Genomic DNA, 22,275 nt, shown 5'->3' with positions numbered 1-22,275 from the left:
CCATTTTATTGATAATAAAAAAAAAGCCGTCATCGAAGTAGTCCTGGAATCCGACGTAGTCCAACGACCGAACCTGTAAGAAAACACACAAAAAAAACGATTAGTAACACATGTGTTAGGCTTAGATACAGGGCCCATGTGTGATACTATCTGTGGGACCCTGTATCTAAGCCTACCACAACATAGGCTTAGATACAGGGTCCAGCAGACAGTAATCTTATACAGTATAAGATTACTGTGTGCTGGACCCTGTATCTAAACCTACAGTGTGGTAGGCTTATATACAGGGCCCAGCAGACAGGATCACGCATGGGCTATGTATCTAAGCCTACCATGTGATTGGCTTAGATACAGGGCCCATCAGACAGGATCACACATGGGCCATGTATCTAAGCCTACCATGTGATTGGCTTAGATACAGGGCCCAGCAGACAGGATCACACAATCTGTGATCCTGTCTCATGGGCCCCCTAAGCCTGCAACATCGTAGGCTTAGGGGTTGTCCAGTCCCTAAACATTGATGGCCTATCCACAGGATAGGCCATCAGTAACTGATGTGTCAGGGTCCGTCTCCCGGGACCCGCAAATCAGCTGTTTTGAAGGGGCCGCAGCACTCGTACGAGAGCTGCTTCCCCTTCATTTCACTACTCGCTCACACTGTGAATCGCCGACACCGATTCACAGTGTGACCGGAATGAAGTGACCGGAATGAAGGGGAGGCAGCTCTCGTACGCTGCGGCCCCTTCAAAACAGCTGATTGGCGGGTCCCGGGAGTCGGATACCGCCAGTCAGGGCTAATCTTACCTTCCTCTTCAGCCGCGGCGGTAGTTCTGTCGTCTCGATGCTGTGCGCGGCGCATAGCGCTTTGACATCATGCGCTGCACACAGCGCTTGACGTCAGGACCTCCGCTGCGATCCGGAACCAGGAAGGTAAGTACAGTCTGTTACTATAGTAACAGGGGCCCGCGGCCCGAGTTACTATAGTAACTTTTTATTGATGAGGTGCGGGGGGCTGTGGGCCCCCCTGGCTTCGGGGCCCGGTCGCAATTGCGACCGCTGCGACCCCTATAGCTACGCCAGTGCTACCATCAGTAATCAACATTATCCTTACCCCCTAGTCCCGGCCTTAGCCTGTTGTCATATCCATCAAGAAGTCGGTCCAGGATCCTTGTAAATAAAGTGATATTGTCCTTGCTGTCATCAACAACTTCAGGAGCATGTTTAGGTGACAGCCTGTGTAAGAAAGCATAGAATGACAGTCAAAGCTTTATCATGTAACTGTGTAAATATATAGTCACTTTGAAAAGCACAAGATTTACTACATTAAAATGCAGTTAATTAAATAATGTTAGAAATATTTGTTATCAATAAATGTCAGTGGTAAATCATCTGGTTTCAATGGCGCCGCAATCCCCTAAGAGATGCTCATCTCACCTCATGGACGGTATGGCCCTGGCTACATAGTTAGTATGGTTGAAAAAAGACGTATGTCCATCAAGTTCACCCAAGGGATGGGAAAAAGGGAAGGGATTGGAGAAATTATAGAACTTTGTTTTTCCCCTATTGATCCCGAGGAAAGTTAAACTCCTTCCCGACATTTGACGTATCCATACATCATAGCAGTGTAGGGGAAGTATGGAGCAGGCTCACGGGCTGAGCCCGCTCCATACAATTTGGTTGTCGGCTGTATGTTACAGCCGACACTTCACAATAACGAGCGGGATCATGCTAAATAATTTAAAGAACGGCGCGACCCCCTCTAGCAGCTCATCGCACCCCCGCAATGCAATCACAGGGTGGAGATGGTTTCTACGGCAGACTGGGGGCCCCCAGGTCTGCCATCTTTGTGTTTCTAGTAAGCCCTGCCTCTGTATTACAGTATACAGTATAGTGCAAGCGATCCAACGATCGCGGTTTAAAAAAAAAAAAAAAAACATTTCCCCCTAAAGCATTGTAAAAAAAATGAAATAAACATCCATAAAAGTCTGAACTATTACAATATATCATTATTTCACCTGCACGGTGTACGCCGTAAAAAAAACCAATATGGAATAAAAAGTGATCAAAACCTTGCATGTACCCCAAAATGGTAGCATTAAAAACGACAGCTTATCGCGCAAAAAATAAACCCTCATACCGCTTAATCGACTGAAAAATCAAAAAGTTATGGCTCTCAGAATTTGGCGACACAAAATAAATTTTATTTTTGACCGTTTTTGTAAGAGTAGAAAAAAATAGAACAACTATATATATATATATATATATATATATATATATTTATATATATATATATATATATTTATATATATATATATATATATATATATATATATATATATATATATATATATACAGTGAAGGAAATAAGTATTTGATCCCTTGCTGATTTTGTAAATTTGACCACTGTCAAAGACATGAACAGTCTCGAATTTTTAGGCTAGGTTAATTTTACCAGTGAGAGATATCACATAGTCAAAATTATATATATTTATTTGCATTGTGCACAGAGAAATAAGTATTTGATCCCCTACCAACCATTAAGAGTTCAGCCTCCTCCAGACCAGTTACACGCTCCAAATCAACTTGGTGCCTGCATTAAAGACAGCTGTCTTAAATGGTCACCTGTATAAAAGACTCCTGTCCACAGACTCAATTAATCAGTCTGACTCTAACCTCTACAACATATGCAAGACCAAAGAGCTTTCTAAGGATCTCAGGGACAAGATCATAGACCTGCACAAGGCTGGAATGGGCTACAAAACCATAAGTAAGACGCTGGGTGAGAAGGAGACAACTGTTGGTGCAATAGTAAGAAAATGGAAGACATACAAAATGACTGTCAATCGACATCGATCTGGGGCTCCATGCAAAATCTCACCTCGTGGGGTATCCTTGATCCCGAGGAAGGTGAGAGCTCAGCCGAAAACTACACTGGGGGGACTTGTTAATGATCTCAAGGCAGCTGGGACCACAGTCACCAAGAAAACCATTGGTAACACATTACGCCGTAATGGATTAAAATCCTGCAGTGCCCGCAAGGTCCCCCTGCTCAAGAAGGCACATGAACAGGCCCGTCTGAAGTTTGCAAATGAAAATCTGGATGATTCTCAGAGTGATTGGAAGAAGGTGCTGTGGTCAGATGAGACTAAAATTTAGCTTTTTGGCATTAACTCAACTCGCCGTGTTTGGAGGAAGAGAAATGCTGCCTATGACCCAAATAACACCGTCCCCACTGTCAAGCATGGAGGTGGAAACATTATGTTTTGGGGGTGTTTCTCTGCTAAGGGCACAGGACTACTTCACCGCATCAATGGGAGAATGGATGGAGCCATGTACCGTCAAATCCTGAGTGACAACCTCCTTCCCTCCACCAGGACATTAAAAATGGCTCATGGCTGGGTCTTCCAGCACGACAATGACCCGAAACATACAGCCAAGGCAACAAAGGAGTGGCTCAAAAAGAAGTACATTAAGGTCATGGAGTGGCCTAGCCAGTCTCCAGACCTTAATCCCATCGAAAACTTATGGAGGGAACTGAAGATCCAAGTTGCCAAGCGACAGCCTCGAAATCTTAATGATTTACAGATGATCTGCAAAGAGGAGTGGGCCAAAATTCCATCTAACATGTGTGCAAACCTCATCATCAACTACAAAAAACGTCTGACTGCTGTGCTTGCCAACAAGGGTTTTGCCACCAAGTATTAAGTCTTGTTTGCCAAAGGGATCAAATACTTATTTCTCTGTGTACTATGCAAATAAATATATATAATTTTGACAATGCGATTTTCCGTTTTTTTTTAAATATATATAATCTATCTCTCACTGGTAAAATTAACCTAGCCTAAAAATTCTAGACTGTTCATGTCTTTGACAGTGGGCAAACTTACAAAATCAGCAAGGGATCAAATACTTATTTCCTTCACTGTATATATATATAAATTTGGTATCACTGTATTTGAATTGACCCACAGAATAAAGTTAACATGTTGTTTTAATTGCACTGTGAATTCCGTAAAAACGAAGCGCAAAAAACAATGGAGGAATCACAGTTTTTTTTATTTTCTACCCCACAAATAATTTTTTTCCCATTTCCTAGTACATTATATGGTACATAAAATAGCACTCTGAAAAATTACAACTCTCCCGCAAAAATTAAGCCCTCATAGGACTAAATTGGATTAAATCGACGGAAAAATGAAAAAGTTATGACTTTTGGAAGGTGGGGAGAAAAAAATGAAAATCTGAAAAATGGGTTTATCTGGAAGTCAATCCAGATCCTTTTAAACAAGTGACTCTCCGAATTTAGCTTCCTCTAGGACGCATGCAGATTGTTTGTACCTAGATGCATAAATTTACATTTATCCACAAGGCACTCTATAGTCATCCGTAAATAATCCGCAAATACGGGATAATATCCTAAATTATGGTCCGTAGTGCATCCGTATTTACGCATCTGCCAAAAAGAACCCAGAGAGTAAACAAGTGATGTGACCAACATGTCCCAACTCATTTAAAAGGTCATATGAGTACTCTGGCACCATTTTCTTAGGTATTTATGCTTTGGCAGAGCTCTGGTGGATTCCTCGGCTGATATAGCTTTGGTTATATGTATAGCGTTTATTTTGCTGCAAGAATGCCCTACAGACGTGTGGATTATGCTCTTCTAGACTGGCTCTTCTCTTGGCGATTCGGACAGCAAGCTATGCTGGAAGAAGAACCGAAGAGAAGCAGGAGGCACTGGTTTCACCCCACTGTCTCCCAACGGCCCAGGAAAGGGCATTTCTACACCCTCTACGCTAACCTGCGGCAGCACCTGGACAAGTTTCACAACTTCTGCTGCATGTCGATCTCCAGCTTTCACTGTCTGCTGTCATACCTCCGTCCCGGAATCATCTTACCCGAACACCAACATGCGACGGTGCAACGGCTCACTGTCACCCTCAGGTAAGAACACATAATTTCCCCTTTGCCCATTGCCGCCATGTCACCCTGCTACAGATAGTATAACCGTACTTGTCCCATGTGTCTATTGCTGTCCTGTCCCCTTTTTACTGCTAGCAGTACTAATTTGTTTTTTTTCTTCATAGGTTTCTAGCAACCGGCAACTCATTTACATAACTGCATTTTCAGTTTTTGCTGATCATCCGTCTGACCTGCGAATTCATCTGGCAGCGACTAAGAACGACCGTGATGCCACAGCCCAAGGCAGAAGACTGGCTTGGTATTACTGACGGCTTCTACCAATCTGCACAGTTTCCAGTATCGGTGCGCTGGATTGGAAACATATTCATGTGAAGAAGTCGCCTCACTCGGGGTCCCTATATTTCAATTACAAGCAGTATTTGTTGGTGGTGTGGATGACCTTGGCTGACAGCAACTACCCGTTTGTTATTGTAGATATAGGGACCTATGGGAGCTCTTCGGAAGCTGGCATCTCTAGGGCTTCCAGAAGAGAAGCACATGCGGCCGTCCTGTTCCACAGTGACCACCAGGGTGCACTCGCGAGTCCAACCTTAAGTAGCCAAAGTGCACACAGGTGTGAGATTGAGCTGATTGCTCCCAGAGCACCCTGGACTATAAGAAGGGCCCAGCCCCTTCCTGCCTTGCCTGAGCTTTGTTGTTGTTACCCTAGTATGTCTATACAAATAGTCTCCTAAGTGTTTTCCAGTTCCCAGTGTTTCCCGTTCCTGCTACCTGTAACCTGTATCCCGTGCTATCCTGGTCAAGTGCCGTATTGAGTTGGAGTCGTTCTGCGCTGAGTACCACGCATGTCCTGCTTCACCACGCCTGGTGCCTGCCTGCTGCCTAAGTCCCAGCCAAGCCTGTTTTGCTACTGTCTGAGCTACCACAGGTACACTTATACGAACTATAGACTGTGACTTGTGTCGAGTTGGCCAGCTGCCATACCATCAAGGCGGTATGGCCCAGTGGGTACACGTACCCAACGTGACAAGCGGCTTCAGTCTAACCAGCTCGCCCTTTCAAAACCGAGACAACTATCTGGATCCTCTGGACCACCAGCGACCATTATAGCATATGAAGGATTTGGACTTTCCCCTATGTGCTTGGGCCACCCCAACTCACCCCCCCCCCAACCCCCCAGTCGATGGTTTGATTTGGAAAGTTGTCTTTCCGATGCTAGTTCTGGACAATTGTTATCTGTGGTGCTACATATAACTGTAGGTAACTTCTACTAAATTATATTTACTCATAGTTATCACTATGTGTTAAGTGTAGTGTTAATAGGACTGCAGATAACTCTACTACATTGTCTGTACACAGAGAGTTATCACTGTATGATATCTGTGGTGTTACATTTGTCTGAAGGTAACTACTACATTATCTGCTATTAGTTATGTTTTATTAGTGGTTTTACATAAGACTGCAGGTACCATCTACTACATTATCTGTACTCAGAGAGTTATCACTGTGTGTTATCTGTGGTGTTACATAGGACTGCAGGTAACACTGCTACATTATATGTACTCTGAGTGTTATCATTGTGTTTTATCTATGGTGTTATATAGGACTGCAGATTAACCTACTACATTATCTGTATATAATGAGTAATCGCTGTGTGTTATCTGTAGTGTTACATATGACTGCAGGTAACACTACAGGTAAACATTATCTGTATATAGAGAGTTATCCCTGTGTGTTATCTGTGGTGTTACATATGAATGCATGTAACACTACTACATTATCTGTATATAGAGAGTTATCCCCGTGTGTTATCTGTGATGTTACATATGACTGCAGGTAACATCTACTACATTATCTGTACTCAGAGAGTTATCCCTGTGTGTTATCTGTGGTGTTACATATGACTGCAGGTAACACTACTACATTATCTGTATTCACAGAGTTACAAGTGTATGTTATCTGTGGTGCTACATAGAACTGCAGGTAAGTTCTAATACATGACCTGTTCTCAGAAAGTTATCACTGTATGTTATCTGTGGTCAGGGCCGCCATCAGGGGGGTATTAGGGGTAGTGGTGTGAGGGGCCCGGCCAAACCTAATTGAAAGGGGGGCCCGGCAACTGCCGCGACATTCTTTTGGTAGGAAAAAACGGGCCCCTGCAATGGGGCCCGTTTTTTTCACTAAAAGAATGTCGTGAGCTGCTGCTGCTGCTGCGGGCCCCCTCCCCTCGTCATGGGGGGCCGTCAAACCGTCCGCCCGCGCGCGCGCACCCGATCGCGCGCCCAAGGAAACTCCCGAGCGCGCACCCACGAACGCCCGCACTGGAGACCGCCCGCGCGCGCACCCGCGATCGGCCGCGCGCGCACCCGCGATCGGCCGCGCGCGCACCCGCGATCGGCCGCGCGCAGCCGCGGACACACATGGACAAAACTTACCTGGAGCCTGGCTGGAGGTGAAGGACTGGACGTCTGGACCGAAGACCTCGCCTGGAAGACATCGCCGGAAGAGGACTGGAGTGGGAGCAGCAGCTCTTCTGACACGGTGAGTAAATTATCTCAAAGTGCTGTTTATGTATGGCCCTGTTCACACAGTATTTTTCAGGCAAAAAAAAATCTGCCTCAAAATTCCTTAAAGAATTTTGAGGCAGATTTTGACCTGCCCACACTATCTTGCCGCATTTTTTTGCTGCGTTTTTTGCCCGCGGCGATTGAGGACAGCAGACAAAAAACGCAGCGAAAAATGCATTTTCTGCCTCCCATTGATTTAGATGGGAGGTCAGAGGCGGAACCGCGGCAAGAAAGGACGTGCTGCTTTTTCTTTTTTCCGCGACTGGCTCCCATTGATTTCAGATTAAATCAATGGGAGGCGGTTTTGGTAGTTTTTTGGTGCTGATTCTGACGCAGTGTCCGAGTCAATATCAAGGCCCAAAAACTCTGTGAACTGTGCCTTATTGTTAGGGTTTATTCAGACGAACGTGTAATACATCCGTGCAACGTGCGCCTCGCACGGACCTATGTTACTCTATGGGGCCGTTCAGACTGTCAGTGATTTTCACGCAGCGTGTGTCCGTGTGTCCGCTGCGTAAAACTCACGACATGTCCGATATTTGTGCATTGTTCGCGCATCACGCACCCATTGAAGTAGTCCTGGTGACGCGATCCTCTATTCTTAGCGCAGCCCCGCCTCCTGTCATGACGTTTCATCCCATGTGACTGCTGCAGCGGTCACATGGTCTACAGCGTCATCCCAGGAGGCGGGGCTACGTTCAGAAGAGAGAGACGCGTCACCTAAACTACGGCCGGGGCAAGTCTAAACTTTTTTTTCCCTGCAGGATTCCCGCAGCGGACACGCCTCCCGAAACCTGCGCCACTATTTGGTGCGGTTTTGCTGGCAGAATTCCCTGCGGCTACCGGGGCGGATAAGCTGTGTAGTTTTACTCCGCATATCCGCCTAGTGTGTCCCTTATGATGTCGCTCCTGGAGCTGCTGCCGGTCTCTAAATAGGCAGTTGGTCCAGTAGAATTTGGAATTATTTTCTTTTGTGAACCAGCTTAAAAAAATACAAAACTTTTGTGTTAGGGCCTGTTCACATCACCGTTCGCTTCCGTTCCGGGGTTCCGTCTGATGTTTCCGTTGGGTGAACCCCACAACAGAAAGTGAAAGTGACAGCACAGCTTCCGTTTCAGTCACCATTGATCTCAATGGTGACGGAAATATCGCTAATGGTTTCCGTTCGTCACCATTCCGGCTGGTTTTCGGACGGAATCAATAGCGCAGTCGACTGCGCTAATGGTGATGGAAACGGAAGCTGTGCTATCACTTTCACTTTCCGTTGCGGGGTTCACCCGACAGAAACCTCCGACGGAACCCCGGAACGGAAGCGAACGGTGATGTGAACAGGCCCTAACACAAAAGTTTTGTATTTTTTTAAGCTGGTTCACAAAAAAAAATAATTCCAAATTCTACTGGACCAACTGCCTATTTAGAGACCGGCAGCAGCTCCAGGAGCGAAAACATAAGGGACACACTATATATATTCTCAAATATGTAAGGATGCACACCTTCTATAAACGTAGTATTGGTGCTATGAAGGTTCGGGCTGGATGACCCACAATAGTGATCAATAAAACCTAGAAGCACTCCAATGATTTTTTCGAGATATTTTCAAGATAATTTTATTATGAATAATTCATACACGATATTCCTTTTCAAGCGATATTTCTTGGACGTTTCGACCTCACCTAGGTCTTTATCACAATCGCTGTAATAACATAACATGTATAACGTATGTAATGACATAATAAAATATAACGGACAACTGAAAAGACTAAACAAATGATATAAAATAGAAAAAAACCACACATAATAAACAATGTAAAGAGCAGACTAAGTCAGCAAAGCATATATATTGAAGCATATATATTGATCAATAAATCACCATATGAAGTAATGCATCAACCATGAGGGTTGTACAGACATGTATATATATTCATGCAATACAGTACTATAATACTATCGCATAGTATCTCACTACATGTTGCTTAGGTGACAGTTCTAATCTAAAATTTATTCTTACCTGTATGCGATAGTATTATAGTACTGTATTGCATGAATATATATACATGTCTGTACAACCCTCATGGTTGATGCATTACTTCATATGGTGATTTATTGATCAATATATATGCTTCAATATATATGCTTTGCTGACTTAGTCTGCTCTTTACATTGTTTATTATGTGTTTTTTTTTTCTATTTTATATCATTTGTTTAGTCTTTTCAGTTGTCCGTTATATTTTATTATGTCATTACATTACATTACATTTTCACGCAGCCGCCATCTTTATGACACTCTGTTTGTATGTTTGTAGCACGCGGTGCTTTTCTGTTTTCATTCATAGTTTATACGGCTGCGGAAGTGCTGGGCGGGATTTTCACGCACCCATTGACTTCAATGGGTGCGTGATGCGCGAACAATGCACAAATATCGGACATGTCGTGGGTTTTACGCAGCGGACACACGGACACACGCTGCGTGAAAATCACTGACAGTCTGAACGGCCCCATAGAGTAACATAGGTCCGTGCGAGCCACGTGAAAATCACGCGCGTTGCACGGATGTATTACACGTTCGTCTGAATAAGCCCTAACATTAAGGCCCAGTTCACAGAGTTTTTGGGCCTTGATATTGACTCGGACGCTGCGTCAGAATCAGCACCAAACAACTTCCAAAACCGCCTCCCATTGATTTAATCTGAAATCAATGGGAGCCAGTCGCGGAAAAAAGAAAAAGCAGCACGTCCTTTCTTGCCGCGGTTCTGCCTCTGACCTGCCATCGAAATCAATGGGAGGCAGAAAATGCATTTTTTGCTGCGTTTTCTGTCTGCTGTCCTCAATCGCCGCAGGCAAAAAACGCGGCAAGATAGTGTGGGCAGGTCAAAATCTGCCTCAAAATTCGGTGTGCGGTTCCAGGCGGTCGCCGGAGCGCATGCGCGGGAGTTTGCGGGTGCGTTTGACGGCCCCCATGCTACCCAGGGCCGCCATCAGGGGGGGTATTAGGGGTACTGATGTGAGAGGCCTGGCCAAACCTAATTGAAAGGGGGGCCCGCAGCTCATGACATTCTTTTGGTGAAAAAAACGGGCCCCATTGCAGGGGCCTGTTTTTTTTCTACCAAAGGCAAGTCGCGGCAGTTTGCCGGGCCCCCCTTTCAATTTGGTTTGGCCGGGCCTCTCACATCAGTACCCCTAATACCCCCCCTGATGGCGGCCCTGGGTACCATGATATAGTGCTGGACGGAGTACCGTTAACAGGCGGTGCCACGGTAGGGGGGCCCAGAAAATTTAGCTGTAGGGGGCCCTGAAATTCCTGATGGCGGCCCTGTCTGTGGTATTACATATGACTGCAGGTAACATCTACTACTGTTATGTCCGCGGTCGCTGAACGCCGACACGTCTCACTTATGGCAGCCGCGTCTGCAGGACTGTATCTTCATGTTGGCTTCTCCCCCCTCAGAATCGTCGACACACATGGCTGCAGTGCCCTCCTGTGTCTTGCAGGGTGCATGGGTGCGCTCACTCCCGACCTTAAGGGGCCAGCGAGCTCACCTATCTAAGGTTTCCCAATCAACCCAGTATCACCCTGGACTTTAAAAAGGCTCTGCCCTTCATCTCCCTGCCTGAGCTTTGTTAGTCTTCCTGTGTTCGTCTATGCAAATGGTCCCTTTGTCGTATCCTGCTCCCAGTGTTCCCGTTTCCTGCTTCCCATATCTATTTGCTTTGTTTAATTTTTGTTCCTAAGCCTATTGTTGGAGTTGTGAGTGCCTCACCTGCCACGTCTGGTGTCATCTTCTACGTTTGGTATCATCTGCCACGTCTGGTGTGCCCTGCCGCATCTGGTATCACCTGCCACGTCCTGTGTCATCTGCCACGCCAAGCATCACCCATGCCATGTGTCTACTACTCTGAGCATCTGCCCGTAGCCTGTACATCCTCCCAGGTACTCTTGTCCGAGAGACTGTTATTGATTATTGCTTGGCAAGTTGCTTCTCCGCTACGGTGGAGCGGTCTAGTGGGTCCACATACCCCGCAGCCGTGACAATACGCTCAAGCTATGAACCCCGCTGGTCAGCCCAACACCACAAAGGCATTCCAAGCGATGCAAGCGGACATGCGAGACCTATGATCACGGCAGGATCAGCACCTACAGGCAGTGAACTCGATTGCACATCGGTTGGATCCTCTTGCTGCAATCGCCACGTTGCCTCCTCCTGCTGCTCGTCCTGTCAGTACTGATCTCAGAATCTCCCTGCCGCAAGTTTCTCGCTACGACGGCGATGTGAAGAACTGCAGAGGATGTATTAATCAATGCCAGATCCACTTCAGGCTGCATGCAAGTTTGTTTCCCTCTGATGAGACCAAGATCGCTTTCATCATCTCCCTCCTTACTGGCAAGGCACTGGCATGGTCTAATCCTATGTGGGAACGTGAGGGCCCTGAAATCTCCAACTTGCAATTGTTCCTAAAGACTTTCCACACTGTTTTTGAGGAAGCTGGTTCTGCATAGACTGTGTATCTACTTCTGGACTTTGTTTGTATTGCGGCCTCGGAGGTCATTTTGTGTGTTAATGTCCACAAAAGCTGGGAAACTACAGCACCTAGAGTTGGTTGGAGGGACAACCCTAGGTGGAACAACGACGACTGCCAAATTCTCTCACAAATTGTCCATTCCTGTGACCATTGTTTCTTGTGAATGCTTTGTATGCTGAACTGGAGAAATGCATCTTTGAGAAAATTTCTCTGCTTTTCCTGGGCTACATAATCTCCTCTAAATGGATCCAGAGAGGGGGAAGTCTATCTTAGAGTGGCCAAGTCCTCAGGGCCTTCGGGCCATACAGCGATTTCTGGGATTCGCAAACTTCTACCTGCAGTTTAGCCCAAACTTCTCGTCACTGACTGCTCCTATCTCTGCCATTACTAAAAAGGGTGTGAAAGCTAAAGTGTGGACCATTCTCCTTTATCCGGACATATCCCGACAGTTCTCTTTGGAGGTTGACGCTTCGTCTATTAGTGCAGGTGCACTTCTGTTCTAGAGAAACTCCTAGGGTAAGGCAGTGGTGTGTGGCTACTACTCGAGACTTTTTTCCCGAGCAGAACGCAATTACTCCATTGGGGATCGGGAGTTACTGGCCATCAAATTGGCCTTCGAGGAATGGTGACATTTGCTGGAGGGTGCCATACATCCTATCATCATCTATTCTGACCACAAGAATCTTACCTATCTCCAGTCTGCTCAACGATTAAATCCTCGTCAAGCCAAGTGGTCGCTGTTCATCACCCAATTCCAGTTTGTGCTCCACTCCCGTCCTGCTGACAAGAATGTGAGGGCCGATGTTCTGTCCCGGTCGTTTGAGATGGAGGACTCTGAAGAGGCTCCTCAATACATTATAAACCCTTCCAGTGTTATTTCCATCAATCCTCTTCAAATTAGAGACATTCCTCCTGGCAAGACCTTCGTCCCTCTTGTAGATAGGAGAAAGATTCTCTGCTGGGGACACAGTTCCAAACTGGCCGGGCACTCTGGCATCCGTAAAACTCGGAGCCTAATTGCACGCCAATACTGGTGGCCCAAGCTGCCTAAATATATTATGGACTTTGTTTCCTCCTGCACTGTCTGTGCCTCTAATAAAGCTGTTCATTCCAGCCCTGCTGGTCTGCTCCAGCCCCTACCAGTGCCCGATGCTACCTGGCGACATATTGCAATGGACTTTATTACAAACCTTCCTCCTTCGACTGGATACACTACTGTCTGGGTGGTTGTGGACCGTTTTTCTAAGATGGTACATTTCATTCCACTGATGCCCCAGAGGAAGCCAGAAGGGTGAAACCCAGGGTCGGGTTGCATTATTTGGCATGTTACAAGAGCTTATCTTATGCTTTTATCTATATCTATTTTTGTAAGTATGGAATAAACTCGTGGAATTTGTAGTTTCCAAAAGGTAGTGCACATTCTCCTTTTTCTCCCTTGTTGGAGATTTAGAACATCAAGTACGAGGATATACACAGCAAGCAGTTGCATTTCTGCAGTTTCATTTCTGTGTTGAACCACAAGTACCAGCGAGATATACACACCAGTGGAAATTTGGATCGTTCTTTCTGCATGCTAGCTGGGGGAAGGTCAAACCCTTGATGGACACTTCAGACTTTATATCTACAACCGTCTGAGCGGTAAAAAACTATAATTTTGTCTCTGTTTTTTGTGGTGTTGAGGATTTCACCTCTTTTTTACCTGCTCCGGTTGTTCATCTCCTTGTTGAGATATTTCAGTGAGTAGAGAGCTGAGTTGCATATTTGATTTCATTCCACTTATTGGCTTCCCCTCTGCTCCTCGTCTGGCGAACCTCTTCATACAACATATCTTCCGTCTGCATGGCTTGCCTCTCCATATCGTATCCGATCGGGGCGTTCAATTCACTTCAAAATTCTGGAGAGCCCTCTGTAAACTCCTCGATGTAAAATTTGACTTTTCCTTTACCTACCATCCTCAGTCTAACAGCCAAGTCGAGAGATTTAACCAAATATTGGAGAATTACTTTTGTCACTTCTCCTACAACAACTACACAAGTGAATCTACTACCTCTACTCCATTCTTACATTGTTTACAGCAAACATCCACGAGTCCCTCATTCAGTTCCTGCTACATCTCAGGTACCCACAGTTAACTCTGCGTTTGGGAACTTTCTTCACCTCTGGCAGCAAGCCATGTCATAAATCCTACAGGTGGTCGACTGCAAAAAGGGGAATGCTGATAGGAAGATTAGAAAACCTCCTCCGTTTCCGCAAGGAAACAAAGTCTGGTTATCTTCTAAAAACATCCGCTTAGAGATTTCTTACAAATTTGCTCCCAGGTTCCTTGGACCATTTGTCTTGTAACAAATAAACCCTGTGTCCTATAAACTTTGGCTGCCTCCTACCCTCAGAATCCCCAACTCATTTTATGTATCCCTAGTGAAACCCATGGTTCTGAACCACTACAGTAGGTCTCCACGTTCTGCAGTTGCTCCCAGCGGTTCTTCGGACATCTTTGGGGTGAAAGAGATTCTGGACTACAAGAGGGTAGCAGGAAAGACATTCTCTCTGGTGGACTGAAAAGGGTTTGGTCATAAGGAAAGGTCCTGGGAGCCGGAGGAGAACATCAATGCCCCACCCCTAATCCAAAAGTTCCTCTTACGCTCTGCACCTAAAGAGGGGGTACTCTTATGCCCACGGTCACTGACCACCGGCACGTCCTACTTACAGTCAGCCTCAACCGCAGGACTGTATTTTCATGTCGGCATCTCCCCCTCAGAGAAGTCAACACACACAGTTACAGCGCTCTCCTGTGTCCTGTAGGGTGCGCATACGCTACTCCTGGCCTTAAAGGGCCAGCGTGCACACCAGTCTAAAGTTTCCCAATCAACCCAGTAACACCCTGGACTTTAAAAAAAGGCTCTGCCCTTCCTCTCCTTGCCTGAGCATTGTTAGTCCTCCTGTGTTCATCTATGCAAATGTCTTTGTAATATCCTGCTCCTAGTGTTCCTGTTTCCTGCTTCCCGTATCCTGTATCCATTTGCTTAGATTAATTCCTGTTCCTAAGCCTATTGTTGGAGTCGTGTGTGCCTCATTTGCCACGTCTGGTGTCGTCTGGTGTCATCTGCCACATCTGGTGCCATCTGCCACATCTGGTGCCATCTGCCAGGTCCTGTGCCACCTGCCACGTCCTGTGTCATCTGCCATGTCCTGTGTCATCTGCCACACCAAGCATCACCCGTGCCACATGTCTGCCACTCCAAGCATTTGTCGGTACACCCTCCAACGTTCTCATGTCCAAGAGACTTTATTGACTATTGCTTGGCCAACTGCTTCTCCGCTATGGCAGAGCGGTCTAGTGGGTCCACACACCTTACAGCCGCGAAAACTACATTATCTGTACTCAGAGAATTAACACTGTGTGTTATCTGTGATGATACATAGGACTGCAGGTAACATTTACTACATTATCTGTACACAGAGAGTTATTACTGTGTGGTCTGTGGTTTTATAAAGGACTGCAGGTATAATCTAATATATTATTTGTACACAGAGAGTTATCACTGTGTGTTATCTGTGGTGTTACATAGGTATGCAGATAACACCACTACATTATCTGTATTCGCAGAGTTACGACTATATGTTATCTGCGGTGTGACATAGAACTGCAGGTAATATCTACTACATGATCTGTACTCAGAGAGTTATTAATGTGTTATCTGTGGTTTTACATGGGACTGTAGGTACGATCTTCTACATTATCTGTACTTAGAGTTGTCACTGTGTGTTATCTGTGATGATACATAGGACTGCAGGCAACATCTACTACATTATCTGTTCACAGAGCGTTATCACTGTGTGTTATCTGTGGTGTTACATAGGACTGCATGTAACATTACTACATGATCTGTTCACAGAGAGTTATTACTGTGCGTTATCTGTGGAGTTATATAGGACTTCAGATAACACCACTACTGTCACGGTCTTTGGATATGTGGACCCACTGGGCCGTACCGCCGAAGCGGGATAGCAGCTGGCCAACAGAGTACCAAATCAATGTATAAATAGTCCAAGCAAAAGTGTACCTGTAGTGGTTCAGACAGTAGCATCGGCTAGGCACAGATGGGATGTTTACAGCAGACACCAGACATGGTGTAACACAGCAGGCAGAATCGGTGGCACAACACGACTCCAGCAGGTTTAAGGCACAGGAACAAATAGCATGGGATCAGGATAAAGGTAGCAGGGCACGGGAAACAACGGGAACAGGATAACACTAAGGGACCATTTGCAAGACTAACATAGGAAAAAACAACAACGCTCGGGCAATGAGCAAAGGGGCAGGGCCCTTCTTATAGTCCAGGGTGATCATGGGCTAATTAGTGATAATTCCCATGCGCCCTTTAAGGCCGGGCACGAGCGTGTGTGCGCAACTTACGGGACAAAGCGGACCAGTGTGGAAGTGAGCACTGGCGTCTCCTGGGAAGGAGATCCGGGCCAGCGCTCACAGATCCATGACTGCGGCCGCCGGGGGGTGAATAATCCCAATGGTCCGCGGCCATGGACACTACAACTACATTATCTGTGTTCACAGAGTTACCACTGTATGTTATCTGTGACGTTACATAGAACTGCAGGTAACATCTATTATATTATCTTTACTTAGAGTTATCAATGTGTCTTATCTGTGGTGTTGCATAGGATTGCAGATAACACTAGTACATTTTCTGTATATAGGGAGTCAGGGCCGCCAACAGGGCAGTACTAGTGCTACTTCCGTTAGGGGCCCGGCCACATGGCTGAAGAAAAGGGGCCCGCCGGGCTGTCGTCGTCCCCTCCGTACTGTCTACCCCCCTTGCAACCTTCGCGGGCCCCCCTCGTAACCCTTGCAAACCTCGCGGGCCCCCCCTCACAACACTCGTGGCCCCCCCTGCAGACCTGTTGTAACTTCACGAACTGGATGAATAAGAAACAAATTTCAGCATCGTAGAGGAATAACAGAAGGGGATGATGCCGCATGAGAAGCAGAATCTCTATGTGGAGATCCCACCTCCCCAGACATGTCCTTCTCTACACAAGCAACTGGACCTGCAGGCTGGTGAGTTTCCCCCCCTCTCCATCCTGCTTCCCATCCCTCCTGACCCCACTTATAGAATATATAAAGTATGTTAAATAAAATATTTTTTTTTCTCATTTTTCTAGCAGTTTTTTTCCGCGATCTTCGCAATCACTGCAAAAATGGTGCAGTTTTTCCGCGATTATATACAAATTGTGGAAAAAGCGTGTGATTTGTGCCACAATTACGAAAATTGCATAACAAAAAGGATACAAAACATGAAAAAATAGTGCTGTTAGGCTATATTCTCACAGTCCGGTCAAATCACGTTTTTGCCGCGATTTTGCAAAAATTGTTTACAAAAAATTTGATTTGACCGCACTGTGTATCTAGACTAAGGCCTTATTCAGACAGTCCTGTTTGGCCCGTAATATACAGAGCATGTATCGGCCGTATTTCCCTGGTCGACCCCAATACATGGAGCCGGACTCCTAGCATCACAGTTTTCAATGCTGCTAGGAGTCCCTGCCTCTCAGCGGGAATAATGTCCTATACTGTAATGATGTTTTCAGTTCGGGACCGAGGACAGTGTTTCCACGGGAAGGGAGTGACTCCTATGATTATAGATAACTGTAATGCTAGAAAGCCGGCTCCCTGAACTGTGGTCGGCCCGGGAAATATGGCCAATACACAGTCCGTATATCACAAATCGAACATGGACGTCTGAATAAGGCCACTTAATTGTCTCCTATTTTTGGTGCGGATTGGGCACTGAAAATTCACTACAAATTACAATATAAGGCTATATTCAGACGAACATTTGTGAAATCAGCCGTGAATAACAGACGCTTTTCACGGATGATTTGCACCCGTGCGGGACCCATTTTTACAGATCCCCTATAGACTTGAGTCTATTGAGGGATCTGTGAAAATGCACAAAAATAGGACATGTCCTATTTTTTTACAGGCCCTTCACATGGTCCGTTAAAGCAACGACCATGTGAATAACCCCATAGAAATACATGCAGCCAAGAGACCAGTGGTAAAGAGCATTCCCCATCTCTCTTAAATCCTCTTCCTGTACTAATCATCAAGAATTATATTATAAAATATTCTATAGATGGTATCTCACTCCATATAAACTTTCCATAATATATAGTAATGCATCCCCCCAATGTTGGAAAAGTTGTAACCATTTGGGATCCATACTTCACATATTTTGGGAATGTCCTTTATTATTAACCTTTTGGCAATCAATTAGTGCACTACTAAATGAGATTACAACTCAAAATATTAACCTCATGCCAGAACTTGGGTTACTACGGCTTGGAATTTATGTTATTCCTAAACAATTCCAAATTGTAATATGTCATAATTTAATATTTGCCACATCAGCTGTAGCGTTCAGATGGAAAACATGTAACATCCCGACCATCACAGACATCATTAAAAAAGTCAATACAAACTATCAATATGAATATATTTATGCCTGTAGCATACAAAGACATGACCGGTTCTGTAAAGATTGGATGTGTTGGAATATCTCTGTACATGCCGTACCACTCCCTTCCTAGTGGGAGCTCATATGTTGTCTGTTGAATAAATTTTATTTTTTCTTTATGATGACCTGTATATGTTCTTCACAACATTTATTTTATTTACCTTTCTTTTATTATCCATATTATTTTGAATCCCATTTCCTCAAAATGTTAAAACTCATAGGAATTAACGATTTAATTATTATTTGAGACTTTACCTATTTACTTCTACCTGCGAGTAGAACTATTCAGATATATTTTCTGATGTCTCAATTGTTTAATAAAAACATATTGAAACAGAAATACATGTAGCCGTGTGAAGGCCATTAAAAAAATCGTCCTTCAAATGGACGATTAACACGTTAGTCTGAATAAGCCCTGATTCATGTGAATGGGGTTTTCAAAACCCCATGCACGTGCAGCAGAAAAAAAATCTGCATGGAATTTAGGACGTGCTGCTGATTTATAACCCCTTTAAGGGTATGTTCACACGCAGTCACCAAAAACGTCTGAAAATACTTTTCAGACATTTTTGTAGCAACTCACGTTTTTCGCGGCATATTTTATGGCCGTTATTGGAGCTGTCTTTCAATGAAGTCAATGAAAAACAGCTCCAAAAACGTCCCAAGAAGTGACATGCACTTCTTTTTCGCGGGCGTCTTTTTACGCGCCGTATTTTTGACAGCGACACCTAAAATTAAGGCTCGTGGGAACAGAACACCATAAAACCCATTGAAAGCAATGGGCAGATGTTTGTAGGCGTATTAGGGTTTTTTTTTTCAGGCGTAATTCGAGGCGTAAAACGCCCGAATTACGTCTGAAACCACTGCGTTTGTACATATCATAACTGTACGTGATAAGGGTTAGGTATGTATGGGAAGTATAGAGCAAGCTCACGGGCTGAGCTCGCTCCATACACAACTGGTGACGGCCGTGTTACGCAGCCGACACCTCACTGCAACAGGCGGAATCAAAGATCACTTTGATTCCGCCCGTTTAACACCTTAAATTTCATGGTCAATCGCGACCGCGGCATTTAAAGTGTTAGAATCAGGGGGCGCTCCCTGAAACAAGCCATCGCGCCACCCCCCACCCCGCGGCACTAAATCGACTATTAAAGAGGCTCTGTCACCACATTATAAGTGGCCTATATTGTACATGATGTGATCGGCGCTGTAATGTAGATTACAGCAGTGTTTTTTATTTAGAAAAACAATCATTTTTGTCGGAGTTATGACCTATATTAGCTTTATGCTAATAAGTTTCTTTAATGGACAACTGGGCGTGTTTTACTTTTTGACCAAGTGGGCGATGTACAGAGGAGAGTATGACTCTGACCAATCAGCGTCATACACTTCTCTCCATTCATTTACACAGCACTAACGATATAGCTATATCGCTATGTGCAGCCTCATACACACACTATAACATTACTGCAGTGTCCTGACAATGAATATACATTACCTCCAGCCAGGACGGGATGTGTATTCAGAATCCTGGCCACTTCTTGTGTGAGACTACAGCACAGCACAGCGAGATCTCGCTGTAAATGACAGCTTACAGCGTATTCTCGCGAGACTACGCCTGCTATGCTATAAATCACAGAGAAGTGCAGAGAAGTGCCAGGATTTTGAATACACATCACGTCCTGGCTGGAAGTGATGCCTATTCATTGTCAGGACAATGCAGTAACGTTATAGTGTGTTTATGTGGCTGCACATAGCGATATAGCTATATCGCTATGTGCTGTGTATATAAATGGAGAGAAGTGTATGTTGTTGATTGGTCAGCGTCATACACTCCTCTGTACAACGCCCACTTGGCCAAAAAGTAAAACATGCCCAGTTTTCCATTAAGAAACTCATTAGTATAAAGCTAATATAGGTCATAACTCCATCAAAAATGATCGTTTTTCTAAATATAAAACACTGCTGTAATCTACATTACAGCGCCAATCACATTATGTACACTATAGGCCACTTATAATGTGGTGACAGAACCTCTTTAACAACGGTTGTTATAGCAGCCTGGGGGCCTAATGAATGCCCCCAGGTCTGCCATCTTTGTACTCCTTTGAAGCTCTGCCTATATACTGTATAGTAAAAAAGTAAAAAAACAGTTAAATAAAGTTTTTTTATGTTCCAAAAAGAATAAAGTATTTAAAGTTCATAAAACCCCCCTTGTAACATGTTTTCCCTAAATCAATGTTAAAATAAAATAAAAGTTATCATAACTGGTATTGCAGCGTCCTTAAAAGTCCGAACTATCACAATATAGCGTTGTTTAACCCGCAGGGTGAATACCGTAAAAAAAAATATATCTAAAACACGCAAATTGCTGATTTTTGGTCACCTTAGCGCTCCAAAAAAAGAAATCAAAAGTGATCAAAAAGTCGCATATACCTCAAAATGGTAATGGTGAAAACTACAGCTCGCCCCGCAAAACTTAAGCCCTCACATCGCTAAATTGATGGAAAACCGAAAAAGTTATGGCTCTCAGAACATGGTGACACAAAACATTTTTTTAATTTAGCAAATAGTTTTATTTTTTTAAAAGTGGTAAAACATAAAACAAAATATATAAATTTGGTATCGCCGTAATCGTATCAACCTGTATAGTAAGGTGAATATGTAGTTTTTACTGCCTGACGGATCCCGTAAAACCAAAAGCCCCAAAAAATGTCGTAATCGCAGTTTTTTGGCCATTTTACCCCACAAATATTTTTTTTTCAGCTTCCCAGTACATTATGCAGTACAATAAATGGTGCCATGAAAAAATACAACTTGTTCCGCAAAAAACTAGCCCTCATATGGCTATATAGGCGGAAAAATTAAAAAATTATAGCTTTTGGAAGGTGGGGGAGGAAAAAACAAAGTGAAAATCCAAAAAGAGGAGGGAAGGTGTTAAATCAGCTGCATGCCTATTATGTTGCAGAATTGTAACGTATTTCATCCTTAGGGCGGATTTACACGAACGTGATTTGCATCCGTGCAACCCGCGTGGTTTTCATGCGGGTCGCATGGACCTATGCAAGTCTATGGGGCAGTGCAGACTGTCCGTGAGTTTTGCGCAGCGTGAGTCCGCTGCGTAAAACTCGCGACATGTTCTATATTTCGGCGTATTTTGCGCATCACGCACCCATTGAAGTCAATGGGTGCGTGAAAATCACGCATGCCCCACGGAAGCACTTCCGTGGGACAAGCGTTATTCGCGCAACAGCAGTAAAAGAATGAATGTAAACAGAAAAGCACCACGTGCTTTTCTGTTTACAAACATCCAAATGGAGTGTCATAATGATGGCGGCTGCGCGAAAAGCACGCAGCCGCGCATCCATATGAACATGACACACGGAGCTGTCACGCTGCTGCCACGCCTCGCAAAACGCTCACGTTCGTGTAAATCCGCCCTTAGGGTATGTTCACACGCTTACTAAAAAACGTCTAAAAATACGGAGCTGTTTTCAAGGGAAAACAGCTCCTGATTTTTAGGCGTTTTTTAATCAAGCTCATGTATTTCGCAACATTTGACGGCCGTTTTTGGAGCTGTTTTTCTATGTAGTCAATGGAAAATGGCTCCAAAAATGCCCCAAGAAGTGACATGCACTTCTTTTTCACGGGCATCTTTTTACTTGCTGTTTATGGAAAACGAGGTGTAAAAAAACACCCTATCGGAACAGAACGCCATATTTCCCATT

General features: G+C 44.6%; 1 protein-coding gene across 3 annotated transcripts in view; it reads right to left on the bottom strand.

Moving 5' to 3' along the window:
* The window catches only part of GABRA3 (gamma-aminobutyric acid type A receptor subunit alpha3), a 765,781-nt gene that overhangs the window by 470,404 nt on the left and 273,102 nt on the right, over positions 1-22,275 (bottom strand). For all 3 annotated transcript variants that reach the window (XM_075835629.1, XM_075835628.1, XM_075835630.1), the window contains one exon: positions 1,112-1,233. In XM_075835629.1, the coding sequence (XP_075691744.1) occupies positions 1,112-1,233 (122 nt within the window). The remainder of the gene's footprint in view (positions 1-1,111; positions 1,234-22,275) is intronic.

This window comes from Rhinoderma darwinii, chromosome 8, assembly GCF_050947455.1.
Source record: "Rhinoderma darwinii isolate aRhiDar2 chromosome 8, aRhiDar2.hap1, whole genome shotgun sequence".
NCBI lineage: Eukaryota > Metazoa > Chordata > Amphibia > Anura > Rhinodermatidae > Rhinoderma > Rhinoderma darwinii.
Note: the sequence above shows the minus strand (reverse complement) of the source record. Positions and strands in the feature narration are given on the sequence as shown.